Source organism: Telopea speciosissima, chromosome 2 (genome assembly GCF_018873765.1).
Source record: "Telopea speciosissima isolate NSW1024214 ecotype Mountain lineage chromosome 2, Tspe_v1, whole genome shotgun sequence".
NCBI lineage: Eukaryota > Viridiplantae > Streptophyta > Magnoliopsida > Proteales > Proteaceae > Telopea > Telopea speciosissima.
In genome coordinates this window covers 71,438,551-71,454,206 of record NC_057917.1, presented here as the reverse complement: position 1 = coordinate 71,454,206, position 15,656 = coordinate 71,438,551, and the positions used below count along the sequence as shown (strand labels likewise).

At 39.4% G+C, this 15,656-nt stretch overlaps 1 protein-coding gene and 1 non-coding gene across 2 annotated transcripts; one reads left to right on the top strand and one right to left on the bottom strand.

Annotated features, from left to right (window-relative positions):
- Positions 1 to 3,409: 3,409 nt before the first annotated feature.
- On the top strand, positions 3,410 to 3,493 carry TRNAL-CAA. The gene has a single exon. It is a non-coding gene; the product is annotated as a tRNA-Leu (tRNA).
- A 1,321-nt stretch (positions 3,494 to 4,814) lies between these two features.
- Positions 4,815 to 14,039, bottom strand: LOC122653037 (aldehyde dehydrogenase family 2 member C4). Its single transcript, XM_043846961.1, has 9 exons — positions 13,923 to 14,039; positions 9,662 to 9,804; positions 8,261 to 8,644; positions 6,891 to 6,980; positions 6,566 to 6,739; positions 6,310 to 6,447; positions 5,878 to 6,015; positions 5,693 to 5,754; positions 4,815 to 5,183 (listed from the first exon to the last, which is right to left on the bottom strand). The coding sequence occupies exons 1-9, from the start codon at positions 14,029 to 14,031 to the stop codon at positions 4,910 to 4,912; spliced, it is 1,512 nt and encodes a 503-aa protein (XP_043702896.1). The 5' UTR covers positions 14,032 to 14,039; the 3' UTR covers positions 4,815 to 4,909.
- Positions 14,040 to 15,656: the final 1,617 nt, after the last annotated feature.

Sequence of the window (15,656 nt, the reverse complement as noted above, 5' to 3'; positions counted from 1 at the left end):
GAAGGATACCTAATTACAGTAGATGAGTCCACCGGAGAGATTCAGCTATTCAATCCAGCCACTAGAGATTGTATCCAGCTTCCTTCCCTTTCCACATTCTCCTTACCTCTCAACACAGCTACGAACCTGAATTTCCAAGCAATAAGCATTACATCCTCAAGACAATTCTATCTTCCAACCCTTGTACAACACCAGACTACGTTGTAGTAGCCATTGTCACTAATAAGTTTTCATTGGCTTACTGGAAACCAGGAGCTGATAGGTGGACTACTATAACATCATCAGAAGAAGATTGGGTTTTTTGGGAAGATGTTATATTCTACAAGGGACTACTCTATGCTGTTAGCAACCACGGACCTGTTGTTACTTATGACTTCTTCACTGCTTCGGAACCCCCAATCGCCGCGACGGAAATCACCGGTCCGCCACCGGAAGGAAGAAGATGCGATATGTATTATATAGTGGAATCATTAGGAGAACTATTACTAGTTTTCAGGAACTTCAAGTGGCCTGACGAAGTTGACAACGAGGAGGGTATTGTCATTCACCCACCATTCGATTTCAAAACTTTCAAGTTCCAAGTTCGCAAATTGGATGATGAGAGCAAGCCAGCAAAGTGGATCCCAATTCAATGCATTGGCGATGATCGGATTTTGTTTTTGGGAAAGAGCAGTTCAGTTTCACTCCCTGCCCAAGAATTTCCAGAATATTGCAAGGGGAACTCCATCTATTTTAATGATGACTATGATTATGAATCCTATGAACCACCTTCATACGGTTACCATGACATGGGAGTATTCAACTTTGAGACTCGCCGTGTAGAATCATTTCTTGATCACTCGTCCCCTCCTCCTTTTTTGAGTTCTCCTACCTTTTGGTTTACACCTCAACCCATTGGAAGTGCCTCCATCGACTTCATATGTAAATTGCTTAATATTGATTAATTTTCTTTGCTTATTTAATGGCAGGAGGAATATTTATCCTTAATTAGGTTTTGACTAAAAAGTGTTTACAATCAGGAACTATGGTTCCCTTCTAAGTATGAGTAGTTTCACGGTTAGCGTACTTTTGCCCCTATTCTTCGTTTGTTTAGAAGGAACTTAGGCGGGATGGGAAAATTAGGGTGAGAAAATACTGATGTGGTATTTCAAAATCCCACTCCTAGTTTATCCAAAGTCCAACCAAATTGGTGGGACTGATGTCATCGCGGCTATCTCGTGCGTAACGAGTTTAGTCCCACATCGCTCTGTGGTGTCAGCCCTCTGGCCATAGATTGGATCCTATACCTTCCCCTGTTAGACCGGTTTTATGGGTGTGTTGGCGCGGTCCATATCTGGTATCAAAGCCAGGGAGGGCCGGGGGGATGTCATCGCGGCTATCTCGTGCGTAACAAGTTTAGTCCCACATCGCTCCGTGGTGTCAGCCCTCTGGCCATATATTGGATCCTATACCTTCCCCTGTTAGACCGGTTTTACGGGTGTGCTGACGCGGTCCAGGTTACTATTTATGAGAAAAAATAACTTTACCTCAATATTTCACCCCCAACAAAAACCTACCAACATGTGGATCCCATCTTCTCAACAATCCTACCCCACCTTCTCCTTTAAACAAATGGCGTTTTATTCTTTTTTGGGTAATGGCATGTATTATTCAAGTCATCCCATATAGTTGAATAAAAAGTCCATCGAGACTGGATCTCGTCCTTGTACAAGTACCGTCAAAGGTCCTCCAGGACCACTCACATGGAATCTACTCCTCCTGTGGGTCCTACAATGGATTCCATGTGATTGGCCCTTGAGGACCTTGGATGGTATATGTACAAGGATAGGATCCGCACTCAAGTCCAACTATCCGATCTAGCGATTTATGTCTGAGATAAAAGATGGAAATCATGAAATTAAATTGGAAATTTCACGGATTGTTTTCCAAGCTTATAGCAGAGCTGATTTCATTGAGATTGCAAAGGATTGTTTTTTTGGTTGATTTTAGGGTTTTTTTGATTTTCATTTTCAAATCCTAAATGATTTGGGGAAGATGAGAGCAATTTGGTCGCTTTACTCTTTAGTTTTGGTGGATTTTTATCATAAGGGCATTTTGATCATTAGATTCCTTGAAACTAACGTCTAACGTCCCAGACTAACGGACTGGACTAGAATGTTACAAAATTTGGAAAGTAGGGGTGCATTTGTACAAATGGGGAATTTGGAAAAAAAACCCTTTTTTAAATGTTTTTATGGGTAAAATTTAATCGTTTGATTTATAAGAATAGACATAGCATTTTATTTTAGGAAAAACAAATTCAATTACCAACTTAAATTATAAAGCAAAGGAAAAGGTATGGCACACCACCCGCCTATGAGAAACTAGTGATTTGGTGTACAGTCTATTACTCTATTTCTTTCTTCCTATCTTATGAAATGATCCATCTACCCCTCTTATATGATGTCCCATCCCGTGCTTCCATTGGAGTATATGCTGGTGCCTGCTGATGTGCCTATCTCTCTTCCAAAAATAAAATACCAATAATTGAGATTTTTTTTTTTTTTGTTTGATTGTTTGTTTGTTTGTCAATGGGAGGCCTTTCGACCAGATTTTATTGAAACAGATCAGAGAATTTGCTAAAACATGAGCCTCCTTATTCAGAGTCCTAGGAATGTACAAAAACAGAGAATGAACAAAGCAGTCCTTAAGAGTCAAATGTCTGAGGCTAAAACTGAGGTAGTCCAATCCAAAGATTGAGAAGATCCGTTCAAAACGCCTACTACCACCTTGCAATTAGAGAACACAGAGATGTGCTCAAGATGGAGACTACGAGCCAGGAGAAGATCATCCCTAATCGCCTCGGCTTCCATCGCTGAGGCAGAGAAGCTGCTTCCAAGCTTGCATTTGACTGCAACAAAACCACTCTTAAAGTTCTTTATGATAATACCCCTGCCACCAAAATAGGAATCGGCCTTCTAGGAGCCATCAGAAAAATATTAAAATGACAGGAAGAGTGAGGAGGCAAACAATTCAAGACAACATGGATAGATTGGTTTGAAGAGCTATTTTTGCAAAACCTAACTTCCCCTCCTGAACTGAACAATTAAAAGCTTGAATGGTTGCAAGCAACCTGGGCCTAGACACAAGACCACACGAATTACCGCCCAACTCTTGAAATGAAAAAAAAAAATACACCCCCATTAATGCTCCTATGTCCGTTCTCATTGATTCCCATGCTTGTGCAGGAGCTACACAGCCTAGTACTAATCTATATATATAGGCAAAAGGTTTTGCGTAGGAATGGTCATGCACTATACTGTTGGATAGGTATGATCGTATACGGTACATGGCTCTTCACTTCATCCAATGCATGATCATGTATAATTTTATTGAATTTTAATATATTTTACATGATTTTAAATAATCAGTCAGGATGGCCGAGTGGTCTAAGGCGCCAGACTCAAGTTCTGGTCTTCGTGAGAGGGCGTGGGTTCAAATCCCACTTCTGACAACAATTTTAAAATTTTGAGCGTTTTCCCTTCATTCCAATTTTGATTGGTTCGGTCATTTAATAAGCTATCAAGTAGTATCAACCATTCAGTTCCCATTTCAGTTTTAATTTTATTCCCATTTTGATTGTTTTAGTCATAATCAAAACAATTAAACCCATTCATTTTGAAATCTTTTGAGATGAGATATGGGAAATGTAATTAATTATGGGACAGAATAATAAAAGTGAGTTAAGAGTAAAATAGAAAACCAAATTACGGACCGCTTCTAAGGTTTAAAAAGAGTTTGGTTTCTCTGCACGTACCAACAAGTGAATGTACATGTGAGAGCCAACACATATCCCATTTTTGCTATTTACAAGGAGAGGAGGAGTTTTTATGAAAATACAATTAAAATATGAGTGGCTTTAAGATGTACATTTACCTCTTGATACGTGCAGTTGATCCGTTCTCTTTAAAAACAAATTAGGAGAGGATCTAGACCATTCATTTCAAATTTCATCTAAGGATTGAGTCTTTATTTTTTTCACTCTAATGCTTTTCTTCATGTTAATTCTAGGACTAAGTTTTCCTTCACCAATGATCAAGAGATTCTCACTTGATAAAGGGGTTCCAACTTTGGATGGTGTTCATAGGGAATCGAGAAGAGTGTGGTGTATTATCAACTTCGTACTATAAAGGGACAAAACATTTATGACCCTTGTTGGGTGTATATTTTCAGCATAAATCTATCATCAGTGTAGTACTAAATCGATGTAGAGAACAAGATTTCCGAAGAATTTTTTGATCGATTTGATCGGCTTGATCAAGTAAAAAATATTAATTTTCCCTTTCAACTTATGGTGGTCATAATTCTTGACTAGGATGGAGTTCTATGAGCCATAACACCTTTTCGAAAAAAGGCAGCCAATACTATTCAATAAATATTGATTTTTATAGCCAAATTTGCACGCTTAAGGGGTGTAAGCAACCTTCAAAGTTTTGTGCGTGGTTTTAGGATATTAGTTTTCTATTTTATTTTTCTACATTATTTCGTTCCCTATTTTATTATGGTTTCTTTTTCCTTTGTAATCCAACCTCCTTATATAAGGGTCATTTTGGACAAAATAACACCATCTTGAAGTTTATAACCTAATTAGTTTGTTTGTTCTTCTTCCTCATTGAAATTAAGATTTTTCGTTACCTTGAGGATTCTAAGGTCGGGAGCGCTAGAACGATATCTAACCCCCATACTTCCTATTGTGTCATAAACTATCACCAAGCATGTATATATAAACGATATTGGAAAATCGAGTACATAAGCATAGAACAAAAAGGGAAATGGTGAAACCAAGAGAACAAAAAAGGGCATTTTATTGTATAAGGATGATTTATTAGTTGTCCCCTTTTATCCAGTTTAAAAGATACATACAGAATTATTAGAGCCATGGAGAATTGTAAATAGGAGTTACTACGGACTTGATTTGCAGATACTTCTCAAGGGAATGTAATCCACTATCCCTCCCAAACCCACTCATCTTATAGCCACCATAAGGACAGTCTTTATCAAAAGCTAAGTAGCAATTGATCCAAATAATGCCGGCACGAATTGATCTTGAGACTGTGTTAGCAACGTTCAAGTCTTTGGTCACTATTCCAGCTGCTAGGCCATACCTAGTGCTGTTGGCTCTCTGAATTGCCTCATCCATTGTCCTACAATTACATAATAATAGAAAAGACTTAATTTGGTGTCCAACATATAGTCTTTGCAATGCCTAGTGATTTCTCTTTTGGATATGGATTGAATTAGGGGTGCAAGTTTGGCCCTATTGGCCTGAGCCTGTTGTCGGGTCCATCCTGACCTGCCCTTAATCCGAACAAGGCTTGGGCTGAGATACCTTGATCTTGACGACGGGTTAGGGTCGGACTGGGCCAAGGTTGAAGCCTTGGGCTGAGCCCGGCCCTGCCCTGCTCTGTCTCCAGCCTAGCCCAGCTCTTGCATGTCACTTCCCCTTCCCCATGATGAGGACCAATCAAGGTCAGCCAGGCCCAACCCTGAGGGTGGGTCAAGGTTGAATTTTTCAAGTCCTGAGTCATGGTCGAGTAAACCTAAGCCCAGCTAATGGGACTTAGGGTTGGACTAGGATCTTAAAAAGCCTGGCCAAACCCAACCTTGTCGCAGCCCTAGATTGAATAAAAGGAGAAAGAAATTTGGAACTTACTTGAACTTCATGAGAGACATTACAGGTCCAAATATCTCATCTCTTGCTATTTTCATATCTTCCTGTATGTAATAGTCATGGATAATGATGATGAAAAAATGTACATTAGTCATGTGTTTATTTTTGGATTAATCCTTTATTTCATTTGAAGACATATAACATCAAATACAATATAAATCCTGTACCTTCACATCTGTGAAAATTGTGGGCTCAATATAGTATCCCTTCTCCCCCCACGCTTTTCCTCCGGTTAACAAGGTAGCTCCCTCTGTCTTGCCATGTTCGATGTATGAAAGGATTTTCTTGAACTGCTGTTTATCAGCCTGCAGGAGCACACAACAAGGGAGTAGCTTAGAATTTTATTGTTTTTGGAACAGGAGGTATGACCCTGGGCTCGTGTATGACCCTGCAACACCACGAATCGTGAGCTACTAGGGCACCCATGTTCACCAGGGAGTTTCCTCTCAGGCGGATGGCCCCAAAGGGGGAGGCGGAGTCGAACTCAAGACCTTCGAGTAGCTTAGAATATATTAATTATCATGACACCTTATAGCTTTGAAGTTCTTTGTTTTCAAGATGTGGAAGTAAAAGAAACAGCAGCAGTGGTCAAGTTTTACCTGAGGACCTTGTTGAGAACGAGGATCAAATGGGTCACCAACTACCCAAGTTTTTGCCTTTTCTGCTGCCTTCTTCACAAATTCATCATAAATTCCTTCTTGGACATAAACTCGAGATCCCGCTACACAGATTTCTCCCTGCAAATTGATTCAATAATCTCTAGATTTATATTATTGATCAACTAGATTTAATTATTAGCTGACTGAGTTAAGTATGATTAAATTTAATAAAAATGAAACAGAGGAAATAAATAACCTTGTTATATAAGATGCCCATGAAAGCAAGATTAACAGCCATGTCCAAGTCTGCATCATTGAAAATTATAAGAGGGGATTTTCCACCCAATTCAAGTGATACAGGTTTCAAATTGCTTGTTGCCGCAGCCTGCATAACTAAGCGCCCAACCTCTGTGGATCCCGTAAAACTAACCTGAATTAATGGAATCGATCGTCACAAGAACAAATGATATATATATATATATATATATATATATATATATACACCTTCTAAGAGCTACCGAAAAGAATTAGTTTCTTTGGTAACCTAACTAAACAAATTATAAAGTGAAAAGAGAGATCACTTTGTCAATGTCCATGTGAGAGGTAATGGCAGCTCCAGCTGTGGGACCAAACCCTGTAACAACATTGAGCACACCATCGGGAATTCCAGCCTAATATGGCAAAGAAAATGGCAGGTTAGTAAATTTGGTGAAGGAGAACACAAAGAAATAACATTAGAACTTGTGTGAGTGATATGCAAGCAGAAGGAAATGGGAAGATTCCTCCATTTTTATTAGTGGTGGTTATCCCCCCTCTTCCCTCTGTTTGGGCAGGCACACACTTTTGGACAGAGTTCTTTTTCTCTTTTATACAAAAGATCACTTACGGGCAATAAAAGAGAATCATTTAAATTGATACGAATACCATCCATCCTCTAGAACATAAAAGACAAACATAAATGAGAGAGGGTTCTTTGATCATGCAGAATAGAGAAGTGCACTAATGATGTGCAACGAAATGATATCATACATAGGAGGGCAGCGAGGTCATTTCATCTATGAGAGAGAAATATACATAGGGTGCTGGTGTACCCTACCCCGGTAGCAGCTCACAGAGAACCTTTCTTTTCCCAACAAAAATAGTAGGAAAAAGATTCTACAAGCCACTGGAGGACGTATGGTTATGCTATGCTAGAACCCTCTCTTATCTCTTGGAAATGACCTCTCTTTGCTCACGTATTTATGAAACCATTCTGTAGCTGTCTCTGGTGCACTCCCCTATGCCACTTGTTCAAAAAGCATTCTATCAGCTCTCTTTGGATATACAATTCTATCATAAAACCAAGGTTAATCATAACAAGATTGTAACACTACTTTTTGGCCTCTTGTCTTATTCTCAAAGTTAATCATATCCCCACATTGTTGTTGTTGTTGTTGTTGCGCAATATCCTCTACCACTCATCCAAAAACCACGGTCAAGGGATTCCCCTTGACCGTATCTTAAGTATCTTAAGGAAAATTCGATCATTGCTGACTGTGTCCTACCACCGATGGAGGGAAAAGTATCCTCTTCAATTTCCTATAGCTCGGCAGTGCATCAGTGCTAGTGTGGATGTCCGACACGTGGCAGCTCGGACATCCAATGATCCGAGCTCATTGATTATGTTGAACTCAGACCGTTGGATGTCTGAGCTGCCAGGTGTCAGATATCCACACTAGCACTACCGTACTGCTGAGTTATAGGGAATTGGAGAGGATAATAATCCCTGATGGAGCACTTGTTTTTTCTATTATATCCCTTTATTTTTTTTTTTGGGATACAATCAAGCTTGGGCAGTTTCTAGGTTATGGTGGGATCTACCCAATCCATGGCTCTGGTCTCTGTGAGTGTGAGTAACCCATTTGAGTATTTGAATTGACATAACAAGAAGTAATTAATAATGAATAATTACCAGCTTAGAAAGATATGCATAGAAGAGAGTTGAGAGTGGAGTCTGCTCGGCAGGCTTGACAACCATGGTACAGCCAGCGGCTAAGGCAGGGGCAACCTTCATGGCGAACATTACAGAAGGGAAGTTCCATGGAGTAATGTGACCAACGACACCAATGGGCTCACGCAAAGTATAGCCCTGAAGCTCCCTCGACATCTTCAATGTCTCTCCATGGATTTTGTCTGCAGCACCCGCATAGTAACGGAAAGTGTTTGCTGTAGTAGGAATGTCCGCCACTTTCCCCAAACTATACAATTTCCCTGCATCTATGGTATCCAAGGCAGCCAATTCTTCTGCATTTTCCTCTATTAGATCAGCATATTTCATCATTATCTTTCCCCTCTCCTGCAAGTAATTAGTAATCCAGCACCCAAGTTAAAAAAAAAAATTAATAGAACCGGTCGGATCGATTTTACTCCGTTGATGGTTAATTTCACTGGTGTGATCAAAGGAGCGGGACAAGAACTATTTGAAAGGAGAAAAGTTACCTGTGGGGGACAGTTTGGGTTTGGGGGGGGGGGTATCCCATGAAAAGGCAGAAATCCCACCCACCCCCTGCCCTCTCTCATTGGCTTCCGTGTGCTCATGGCCCCTACGTTCCTCCACAGAGAATGCTCCCCCTTGATTGAATTAGAGGTTAAAATTTGACATTGGATCTAGATCATGTGCTCTCTATCCAATGATCAGAATGAACATGTTAGGGCTGCAACAGTCGGGTTGGGTCGGGTTTTTCAAAACCCCCGCCCAATCCTAACTTCCTTTAGTTGGGCCTAGGCCCGATCTGACCCTAACTTAGGACCTAAAAAATCCAACTCTGACCTGCCCTCAGGGTTGGGCCTGGCTGACCCTGATTGGCCCTGATCATGGAGTGGGGGAAGGTAGAGATGCATGGACTTGGACTGAGTTGGGTAGAGTCTGAGAGAAAATTAGCAATTTTACATAAAATAACATTATAATAAAATATATTATCACTTATTATCTTCATATATAATGTATTATATAACAAAATATGCGTGACATTTAAAGTTTATAATATATATAGTATATCAATATATATATAATAGTATAACTTAAAAAAGGTCGGGCTGGGCCGGGCCGGGCTCAACCCAAGGCCCCAATCCTAGCCAGACCCAACCATGACTTTGGGTCAGAAATTTCCAATCCTGACCTCAGGGCCAAATATCTCAGTCCAAACCCTATGAACAAGGCCAAACTTGCACCCGTAAAACATGTCATATTTGCATGTGAAATTGAAAAAATAAGAGCCTATTGTGACTATGATAATTAACCTATTTTCTTTCTTTTTAGTACTAATTTGCAGTTTCCAAAGAGAGAGAGAGAGAGAGAGAGAGATGATCTTACACAGCCGGGCATGCGAGGCCATTTTCCATGATCGAAAGCTTCTCTAGCGGCCTTGACAGCCAAGTCAACATCTTCTCTATCTCCTTCTGCTATCTTCGTTGTCACTTCTCCAGTTCGTGGATCTATCGTTTCAAAAGTTTTTCCTGATTCACAATTAAACATTAAATCCTTACCATCATCGATATATAGTATGATGGAAATGGTGATAGAAAGAAAGTGACAGAGAAATGACTTAACAAATTAGTACCCATTCTGCCCGCAGGGAACCTCTCCTGAAGAAGAAGCAGCAGCAGCTCAAGCCGGGCTCAACCCAAGGTCTCAACTTTGGCCCGGCATGGTCCTAACTCAGGGCCAGAATTCCCAACCCTGACCTGCCTTCATGGCCATGATATCTTAGCCCAGACCCTATTCGGGCTCAAGGCAAGCTCCGGCCAAACTTGCACCCCAAGTGGTGAATGTGAAAATAAATAAATAATCACAAGTGATTATAGTTCTAATAATCGGTATTGGATTGGCTGAGCCCGATTCCAATACAGTACCGATAAAGAACAAGTAGATCAGGCAAGAAAATGACTCAGTGTTGAAATTACACCTGATATTGGTGCGACTTTTCTGTTTTTAATTGTTTTGGTAAACAATATTGGCGTGATTTCATCCAAACCGTATTGATATTGGCCGATGTCGATACAGACCCTAATACGAATTGTTATCCTCTCCTGTTATAGTACGGTGCTATACTATATCGTGTGGCGACTGTAGAGGCCATGTGCACTATGTGGGGCCCACTATACCACATGGCTTCTGCAGTGTCGCACGATGCAGTAGAGCACCGTGCTCTAACAGGAGAGGATAACGACTGATACTTATAACCTTGCTTCAGTGCTTGTAATAGTTAGTTTGCTTTCTAACTAAAGTTTGGCAAATGTTTTATTACAAATTGGAAGTTTAATTGGCTTCTCTCAGAATTATAATCAATAAAGTATGAGATAAAAAAAAAAAATCAATAGGGTAAAAGGATTTAGTTGATTATTTTTCGATGACTAAAATAAATAAATTCAAGGATGTCAAAAAACAAAATACAAAATGATATAACTACAAGAATTTTTTTTTAATTATGAACATGAATGAAAGAATCTTCTTTCTTATTCTTCTTGAAACGAACCGACCATTTGATTAAATTGCCAAGAGATGGAAAGAAACAAATACAAAAGAGACAATTTTTCAATGGGAAAGAGATTTCTATCTGAGAGCATGGCCTCTGACCAGCATGGGGCTAATGGGAGCATATGAGAGAGTATCAACAAGGGTGGGATTCACGCCTTTCATGAGGGTGGGGCAGTCATTTTGCCCCATCATATGTCTGGGTGCAGGTTAGGGTGTTAAACGGTTTGGTTTTGGTTTCAATGGTTTCGATTTTGAACGATTTTTTTAGTTCTTTAATCAAACGACTTCTTTCTCTTTTATATTTTTGTTGAAATAGATGTAAACTTAACATTGAATTAAATTGATTATTGTCATATGTTTGCTTATAATAATTTTGAGAATATAATTTTTTATTCAAATAAATGTAAACTTAACATTGAATTGAATTGACTTGGTTATTGTCACATGATTTCTTATAATAATTAGAAAGTTATAACTGTTTACGTTTTATTTAAAATGTTTGAATATCTCTAAAAATTTTAGTGGGATTTGTTTTTTGTTATCATAGTTGTTTATTTTAACCATGAATTAACTTACTATATATATTAATCATTTTAAACCATTTAACTAAATGGTCTCAAATTTGAAAAAAATTTTGAATAATTTAATAAATGATTTTATGGTTTCAATTTAAATGGTTTCGTTCGGTTTTGATAAATCGTTTTGATTTGGTTTTGACACCCTTAGGCATAGCAGCCAAGCTCCCGAATAGTCCTTTTTTCCATTTCTCAATATAAGTAGGACTCATGAGTTGTGAATAGATGAAAGAAACTTTCAATCATCTATATATTTTCTATAGATTTTAATATTTAAAATTTTTATTTTATAATTTTATAGTTATTTATATTTATTATATTTAAACTTTTTTATTTATTTAATTATTATTGAAATTAATTGTAATACTCGTTCGATAAGTAGATCCCCGGTGGTTGTAAGGGTTGTCCAAAATCATTGAAGCAACTGGCCTGGCCGAGCCTCGCCACAGCGACTAGCAGCTGGGCCGGTCAAAAAGTAGTTGGATAGGCCGATGCCACCTCTATACCTCAATCCCTTTTAGTTTGATTATCTGTTCTCTTTCTCGTCTCTAAAACAATCATAAAGTCATGAAATGTTAACTTATTCCCTAGTTTTTTCCTTTTTTGGTAAGAAGAGTATTTCAGACATTTGTAAGTAAATAAGCGAGAATTAATGATGTTACTAGCTCGAGCCAAACCCATTAATAAAATAAAGTGAAAAACCTTTGTTATTCAAGAATGTATCCACAACTTTCATAAAAAAAAGTATCACAAAAAAAAATGGAAAAAAGTTTTCTATGAGGAAATGTATAGCCCACGCCCAAACACAATGGGAGGGGACAAAATGACCACCCCAATCCTTACAAAAGGCGAAAATCCTGTCCAAGATGCCTCCGCACTCTCTTATAGATCCAGATCCTCTATTGCCGAGCTATCCGACGGAACCGTGCTGCCCAGACACGGTGCTATATGCAATAACCGCCTTACTCCAATTCGGGCAAGACGTTTGAACAGGAGTAAGGCAGACATTGAGTACAACATTGTGTCTGGGCAGCACGATCCTGCCTGGCAGCTCACGAGTAGAGGATCCAAATTGCTCTCTCATTGGTCCCGTGCACACACAGGTTTAGACTCTCACAAAAAAATTAAAAAAAAAACGTACAAGACCTACATGTGTACGTGCCCGTCAGCAGGAAAATAATTGAACATGGATATGTTTCAATGTACATTGGGGATTCTATTAAAAGCCGAAGGAGTAGTTCTGCAGTGGTGAAGGGACGGGTGATAAATTGCTCCACTAGGGTAAGTTATTTATTGAGGAGAGAAGATGTAGGGTCCCCAACAGGGATATGAGAAGGTGAGTGAAATAATCTGTACACTGCCATTGTAGCGATTTTTTTTCCTACTGATATCCTTAATCCCACACCCAGAGACATAAGAATCTTCAATATAGGTGTCAAATGGTCGTTTTCGTTAGGATCTTAATTGGTGCTGTACATTCTGTGTCACAAGATTAAAACCAATCGTTTATGACAAGGGTTGCGTGGATCGAGTCTTTTAAAACTCTAGCCCAACCTTGAGTCCCATTAGGTGGGCTCAAGCTTGACCCGACTTTGACTCAGGGTCAGAAAAATCGAACCCTAATTCACCCTCAGGGTCGGATCGGGCTGATCTTAATTGGCCTTGATCTAGGGGAAGGGAGATGCAAGGGTTGAAGAATTTGAGAAAGAGAGATGAATGGGCTTGGGAAAGGGGGATGCATGGGCTAGCAAAGCTGGTGGGAAGAAGAAGAAAGAAGAAGAAGAAAAAAAAAAAAAAAAAAAAGAAGAAGAAGACAAGGTCGGATGGACCGGGTTCAGCCCAATGCCTCAACCCTGACTTAAGACCAAAAATTTCTCACCCTAACCCGCTCTCAGGACCAAGATATCTCAACCCAGATCTTATTCGGGCTCCAGGACAGATTTGGCCGGATCAAACTTGCACCCCTTATGTAATCGTAATTCCTTAAACCCAAGATCAAGAGCGGTTAATATAATCTAGCGATCAGGTCTTTAATTAAGTCAGGTCGACGTCGACACGGGCCAATCGGTCGGTGCACGCCTTTTCACGTCGTCTTAAATGGTAGATAGAAATCACAGAAGATATAAAGAGAGGAGGAGAGCGAATCAGAAAGATCCAAATCGTTCGCAACAACTGGCAACGTGTTTCGTTGTCGTTTCCAGTCAGGTGCCTAAGGATTTCGTGTGAAGTATTCCTATTTGGATAGTGAGAGTGAGAGGACACCACACCACTCACTTATTATTACCACTTTTAGCATCAGAGTCCGATCGAGAAGTGGGAAAATTTTCAGAAATGTATTTTCAAACAAACAAAAAAGAGAGGAAAAATCTGTAATTTTTTTTTGGGGGCAGGGGGGAGAAGAACACCCGAAGAAAAAAGAATCAGAACGGACTGGAACTATAAGAGGGAGCAGTTGATAAAATCATCTTAATTTGATAAATAAATTTCCACTTGAAGCTGAGAAAATTAGGAAAGAGAAGAACCTGAGACGGCGTCGACGAAGTCACCGTTGATGAAGAGCTTCGTGAACTTGATTTTAGGGATCTTGAGATGATTCTCTGAGCTACCGTTGCTGATCTCCTTCGCCGCCATCTCTCTCTTTGCTTGCTTTGGCAACAATTTCAGCTAAATAATACTTCCACCTCTACACTTGTAGATGGACAGAAGTTCTTCTTCTTCTTCTCTACCAAAGTGGAAGGAGGAGACGGATTATTCACCAATCAGAAAGGAATGAGGAACCTCTGGTCAGTATATATATATATATAGAGGTGTAAATAGAGTGAAGTCCACATGAGCAGAAAGAGCGGTGTGTGACAAAGAAAATAGGCTCATCGTGACACCGGTCAGTACCCCAATGTATCGTGCGGATTCCATCGCATGTTCCCTCCCAAACATATGGTTCCCACATTCTCTCTTTCTCTCTTATTGGCCCGACATTGCACAATGGGCATCCTCTGGACCTGTATCTTCTCAATTTGCCTGCTCGTCAATTTTCTCAATTCCATCTAATAGGGGGTGGATATGACCACCCTACTTCCTTCTCGAAAACACTGTCAGGTGGGGTCCACCTCTTTCTATTAAAGAGAATTGAGGAAATTGACGGGCAGGCAAATTGAGGTGATACTTGAACCCTCTTTATCCCCTCTAGTTCTCTATCCAGCCCAGGTCCCCAGTTCTTCTAACAAGGGCGGTTGGAATGACCACCCTACCCCTATCCAAACACACTACTTGGGTGGGGTCCACCACCTATTAGAGGAACTGGGGACCTAGGCCAGGCAGAGAACTGGAGGAGATAATTTTCCCTCCCCCATAACGATATTAATGAAGTCCATGTTCAAAGATTCCCATCATTCTATCGTTCTTCTACCAAAAAATAAATAAAAATCATCACGTCGTTCTGTAGGGCCCATGGTTTGAGGTAGAGCTGTAAGTTGGGTCCTCTCCCAAGCTCGCCCTGAGCTCGAACAAGGCCTGGGATTAATTTTGCAACCTTGAGTGGGTTAGGATTTAAATTTTAAGCCCAGGGTTAGGGTCGGGCTGGACCAGGGTTGAGGGCTGAGCCCAGCCCGACCCAGTCCTATGTTAAGTTATGCTTAACAATTTAATGTTTACGTATTAAAATTTTGTTTAATATCTAAGCCCAATAATGAGTGATTATGAGCCATTAGACAATAATCCATAAAATTTAAAGCCCATGGACTCAATGGCCCATTATAACATTAGTATGCCCAATGGTATTCGGTTAAGAGAGAATCTGTTTTAAAAAATTGATCTACCAAAAACATATCTTATTTTTGAAATATTTTAGATTAATGTAATCAAAACAATTTGGGGCAATTATTATCACTACCCTACACTTAGCCTATATTTATTAAAACTATTCTACCTTAAATATCTTTTCTGATACTACTCTGTTTTTTAACTTTTACATCTCCCTCTACACTCATATTTTTAAATACCCACCTAGTAACCTGCTAATCTATTTAACCTACTATTCATCTTCTACTTTTTACCTTTTTTTTTTGTCATTAAAATAGTTAAAAATGAAAGCACCCATCCACTTCTTTTCTCTTTCGTTTTTTATTTCATTCGGTTTTTTTTTTTCTTCAATTTTTTTATTTAATTAATTTTTTATTCAACATTTCATTCTCATTGTTCTTCTTCGAACAGATCATGGTTCTAAGTATCAGTATCGTTTCGCCCATGTCGGGCAATAC